Consider the following 5506-nt stretch of genomic DNA (forward strand, 5'->3'; position numbering starts at 1 on the left):
TGTTAATGTATGTCTTAGTGGCCCAGAATGTGGTTTCTTTTGGTGAATATTCTGGTGTACTTGAAAAGAATGTATATTCTGCTGGTTTGGTTGGAGAGTTCTGTAAATTGATGAAGATGGTGGACAGGGTTGTCCAGCTTTTCCATGTCTTGTCTGGTTTCTCACCACTTGCTGTATTACTGTCAGATTTTCCAGCTATAATTCCTATTTCTTCTTTCAGTTTTTGCTTCTTATGTTTTGAAAGTCTGTTGTTTGGTGCATGTGTATTTATAATTATGTCTTACTGGTGAATTGACTCTTACTAACATGTAATGCTGCTGGCAATGCTCTTTGCTCTCAGGTTTAATTGGTCTGATATTAATACAGCACTTTTAATGTCTTGTGATTGGTATCTGCATGATGTGTGCTGTCCTCGTCCTTTGCCGCCAGCCCACCTGTGTGAGTGTATTGCGGTGAGTTTCTCACAGTCTGTGGTTGGATCATGTGTGTTTTGTTTACTCCAGTCTGACAAGCTGTCACTTAACTGGTACATTTGCGTTCAATGTAGTTATTGATGCGTCTGAATTTTAGGTTGCTGTCTCATTGTTTTTTACTCTTGTTGCTTGGTGTTTTCATCCCACTGTACCCTTTACTGTCTTCTTGGGGTTTTTTTAGTATTCCATTTTGATTTGTCTGTTGAATTTTGACTGTATCTGTCAGTGTGTATTTTTTTTTAGTAGTTGTTCCAGAGAATATAGTATACATATTTTACTCTTTACAATTTACTTAGGAAACATGTAATGTTTCCAGAAAAGGTAGAGCCCATACCATCACATAGGTTACCTACCATCTCTCCTTTATGGTGTAGTTGTCATGTGTAATATTTGCATTTGCTGCAAATTCTATTAGAATTATGGTTTGCTTTCAGTAGTCAAAAATATTTTGGAGAACTCAAGAAGAAAGGAATAGTCAATTTTTTTTTTTTTTAGAGACAGTCTCTTACCTTGTCGCCCTTGGTAGAGTGCTGTGGTGTCACAGCTCACAGCACCTCCAGCTCTTGGGCTCAGGCGATTCTTCTGCCTCAGCCTCCCAAGTAGCTGGGACCACAGGCACCCACCATAACACCCGGCTATTTTTTTGTTGCAGTTTGACCAGGGCCGGGCCTAAACCCACCACCCTCAGCACATGGGGCCGGCGCTCCACTAACTGAACCACTGGCGCCCTCCCCAGAATAGTCCATTTTATTCACAGAAACATTCACCATTTCTGTTGCTTTTCCTTCATTCCCAACGTTCCAGGCTTCCTTCTGTCGTTGTTTCTTTCCAACTGAAGGACATTCTGTTGTAGTTATTTTAAATCAGATCTGCTTGTAACGAATCACCTTGTTTTTCTCATCTTGTTTTATCTTCCTTCCTGAAGGATAGTGTCCCTGGATTTGGAATTCCGGGTTAATTATTTTCTTGCAGCACTTTAAAAATATTATTCCACTACCTCCCGGCCTGCGCTGTTCCAGATGTCGAGTCAGCAGCCATGTGCTCTGCTGCTTCTCTCTGAGCAATGAGCGCTGAACTCTTTTTTTGTTTTCTGGCTGCTGTCAAGACTTTCTTCTTTATCTTTAGGTTTCAGCCCTTGGATCCTGTGCCTGGGCTTGTACTTCTTTGGGTTTGACCTGTTCAGGGTTCTTTGAGCTTCTTCAACACCAGCAGGGTATTCAAGCTGCGGCTGGTGCAGGCCAAGCTGCAGATTGTTTGAGGACAGTTTATCTGTGGTGTTGGACATTGGAAAAAGTATGCCTGGACCTTTCTTTGTTTGTTTTTTTACTAATCAGCTTTCATTAGTGTTTGTGTATTTAATGTGTGGCCCAAGACAATTCTTCCAATGTGCAGCAGGAAACAAAAACGGTTGAGCACCCCTGAGTAGCTTTATGTTTTTGCCAAATTTGGGGCTTTCAGCCAAATTTTGTCAAATTTTTTTGCACTTAATTCTTTTTTCCTCTTCTTCTGTTAATCCTATAACATAAATGTTAGCCCTTTGCGTGTTGACACTAAGGCCCCCGAAGCCTTGTTTTTCCTGGTTGCTTACCTCTGCTGCTCACACTGGGTGAGTTCCGCTGACCTGTCTCCACGCTGCTCACACTGGGTGACTCCCCCACCCCATCTCCACGCCGCTCACACTGGGTGAGTTCCGCTGACCCGTCTCCACGCTGCTCACACTGGGTGACTCCCCTGCCCTGTCTCCACGATGCTCACACTGGGTGACTCCCCTGCCCTGTCTCCACGATGCTCACACTGGGTGACTCCCCTGCCCCGTCTCCACGCTGCTCACACTGGGTGACTCCCCCGCCCCATCTCCACGCTGCTCACTCTGGGTGATTTCCGCCGCCCCGTCTCCCCCGTGCTCACTCTAGGTGATTTTCGCCACCGTGTCTCCACGCTCTCTTCTTTGCAGCCTTTATTCTGCCATCATGGTCCACTCAGTGATGTTTTCTTGTTTCTGTCACTGTATTTTTCAAATCTAAAATTTCCACATGATTATGTTTTATATCTTTTATTTCTTTGCTGAGACTTTCTGTTTTTCCATTTGTTTCCAGAGTGTTTGCTCTTACTTTTGGGAGCATTTTTATAACATGTACTTTAATGTCTTTATCAGATAATTCTAACAACTATCTCGTCTCAGTGCTGGCCTTTTCTATGAGTTGGTATTTTCCTGGTTCTTCATATGCTGAGTAATTTTGTATTGTATCCTAAGAATGTTAAAGATGTTCTAAGACTCTTGGTCTTGTTTGCTTCCTATAAAACATGCTGACTTGGGCGGCGCCTGTGGCTCAAGAAGTAGAGCACTGACCCCATATACCAGAGGTGGTGGGTTCAAATCCATGCCTGGCCAAAAAAAAAAAAAACCCATGCTGACACTTTTGCTAATGTTGCTGGCATAAATCTGCAGACTCCAGCCCATCTTCTCTGGGACTGATTCCAAGGCCACTGTGTTCTTAGAGCCTTGTTCGCACAAGTATGCCATCCGTAGGCCAGACTGCCCTTGGCAGTACAGCAGATAAAAGGCAAAATAGGAAAATTGGTAAAATTCAAAAATGTCTACAGTTTGGTTTCAAGGAGTGATGCAAGGCTCCTCTGTGTAGGCAGGGTAGTGGGAGGTGAGCTGGGCACTGGGCCTTGATCCTGGGGTGTCTCCTCACCCCGCAGGTAGCCGTGCCCTCCCTGTGTGCACCAGACTAGTGAGTGGCAGAGTCATAACTGATCTCACTGCCGCCTCTGCTGTGCCAGCCCAGGAGGCTCAGCAGTTGTCCCAGTGTTAGGTGAACAAGGCCTGCAGGTTTGTAGCCTTCTGCAGAAGGTCCCTGATTTTCCATAAATGTGGAGGAGGTGAGTCTGCCTTTCTTTAATTTTTTTTTTTTTTTTTAGAGACAGAGTCTCACTTTGTTGCCCTTATTAGAGTGCCATGAAGTCACAGCTCACAGCAACCTCTGGGCTTAGGCAATTCTTTTGCCTCAGCCTCCCGAGTAGCTGGGACTACAGGTGCCCGCCAGGACACCCGGCTATTTTTTTGTTGCAGTTTGGCTGGGGCTGGGTTTGAGCCCACCACCCTGGGTATATGGAGCCAGCGCCCGACTCACTCAGCCACAGTGCCGCCCGAATCTTCCTTTCAATAAAGCACATCCCACCTGGCAGTGATGGCTAAGTGAGGCCTGATGGGTGCCCCAGCCTCCTGGGTCTCTGTCGGTCACTTTAGCAGTTCAGGAGCACCTGTGGGCAGAGGCTTTGCTGGTGTCTTGATGGGACCTGCCCTGTTGGGGCCTCTTTGCACAGTCTACTCCTAGAGTGGCTGGAAGCCTGTGTAACATGTGTTTCCTCCACCCCCTCTGTGGCAGTAGAGAAACACTGAGGCTTTCCACCTCCTGGGGGTCCAGCAGGGGTTTCTCGTTACCCTCAGGCTCTCCCAGGCCTTACCTTCCCTCACCTTATGTGTGGTCGCTGTGACAAAGCAGAATGTGCCAGAGGCCCGTGAGGGGGCCTGCCGGCTCTGAGCTGCTGCAGTCGCTGAGTGAGGGTGTGGGTGAGGGCATGGCACTACTCCTTGCTGTGTCTGCAAGTTGAGAAAGGCCCTGAGAACGGGACCTGGGCACAGCATTTAGGAGCAGATGCTCAAGTCCCACTCAGGCCCTGAGTTCTGAGGCTGTAACATCTCTGAGTATAGGAACAGGGCAGCAGCTCTTGCCCTCCATGTTATTTGGGAGCAATGAAGTGACAAACAGTGCCCTGCAGGGGCAGGGATAGTACAAGGACAGTGGGAAAACACTGGTCTCTGTGACTGGGTTAAGGTGCATTTTTCAAGCAGTTTCGGCAGTGTCTAATCTTAGAACGCATGTGGGCTCAGGGCAGGGGAGTGGCCTCTGAGGCCACGTGGGTGCAGGGGCTCTCGTGAAGGGATGTGCGTGCCCTGCTCTGAGCACATTCCTCTTCCACAGGTGACCCCAGGGTTTGAAGAAAAGGAAGGAGAGCTGCTGGTCAGGGGGCCTTCTGTGTTCCGAGAATACTGGGATAAACCAGAAGAAACTAAGAGTGCGTTCACTTCGGACGGCTGGTTCAAAACAGGTAGGCCCCACTTCTGTGGGAGTTGTAAGTGGAACAGGAGTGCAACTCAGACTCCAGATTGAATCTGTGCTTCCCGCACCTTCAGCCAAAGGCACAGGGTGGGATAGGGACTGTTGTTCAGTCTGTGAGCACCCATCCTTCCTGCCAGCTGATAGAGGGAGGACCCACAGGCCCTCAGGAGCCAGGGCCTCATTGCCACCTCTGCTCCTAGGTACACCCCGACTCTATGCCAGAGATCCTTATACACCCTCATCTCCACCCAGCTGCCTTGCTTTGTAAATCTTTCCCTCCTCCCACCTAGGGTCAGAAGTCGCCTTGGTGTGGTGCGATTTGCTGTGGTCTCTTCATTCTTTACATCACCACTCAAGTGGGTGTGTGTCCTGTGTTGCTGGCTGCAGCGGGCCCGTGGGTGGCTGTCAATCTGTTATCTAGACTGAGGCTGCCCAGGACCCTGACAGAGTGAGGAATGAGGCTGGTGCCCCTGGAGTGCTCTCTCCCGGGACACGTGCCCAGAGCCTGCTCTGCCTGCCACATGTCCACCTCCTATGTGAGAGGCCAGTGTGGACCTAGGGCCCATGTCCTGCCAAGAAGCACAGTGGGTGCTGGAAATACTCCAGTGCACTGTGTGTCTTTACCTGGAAGGACATCATTCCTGACATTAGGGGGTGGGGTTGGGGGAGGGGGTTCTTTTATTCTCTTTCTTTCCTTTGCCTTTCTGTAGTTCTAAAATTTTTGCCCTAAGTATGCATTATTTTATAATAAGGTAGTGTTTTCCAAAAAGAAGACCTCTTTTCCTATCAGGGTTCACTGTAGCCCCAAGTGGGAAATACACCTGTGCCACACTCCTCTATGAGGAGCAGAGCTCAGGAGGCCACAGCAGACGGGGTGGGCACTGCACAGGGTGGGCACTGCACAGG

General features: G+C 48.5%; 1 protein-coding gene across 2 annotated transcripts in view; it reads left to right on the top strand.

Annotated features, from left to right (window-relative positions):
* The window catches only part of ACSF3 (acyl-CoA synthetase family member 3), a 27262-nt gene that overhangs the window by 14953 nt on the left and 6803 nt on the right, over nucleotides 1-5506 (top strand). For both annotated transcript variants that reach the window (XM_003800806.3, XM_023507521.1), the window contains exon 7: nucleotides 4463-4589. In XM_003800806.3, the coding sequence (XP_003800854.1) occupies nucleotides 4463-4589 (127 nt within the window). The remainder of the gene's footprint in view (nucleotides 1-4462; nucleotides 4590-5506) is intronic.

The sequence above is a fragment of the Otolemur garnettii genome, unplaced genomic scaffold (genome assembly GCF_000181295.1).
Source record: "Otolemur garnettii isolate 467f Iridium unplaced genomic scaffold, OtoGar3 scaffold00185, whole genome shotgun sequence".
Taxonomy (NCBI): domain Eukaryota; kingdom Metazoa; phylum Chordata; class Mammalia; order Primates; family Galagidae; genus Otolemur; species Otolemur garnettii.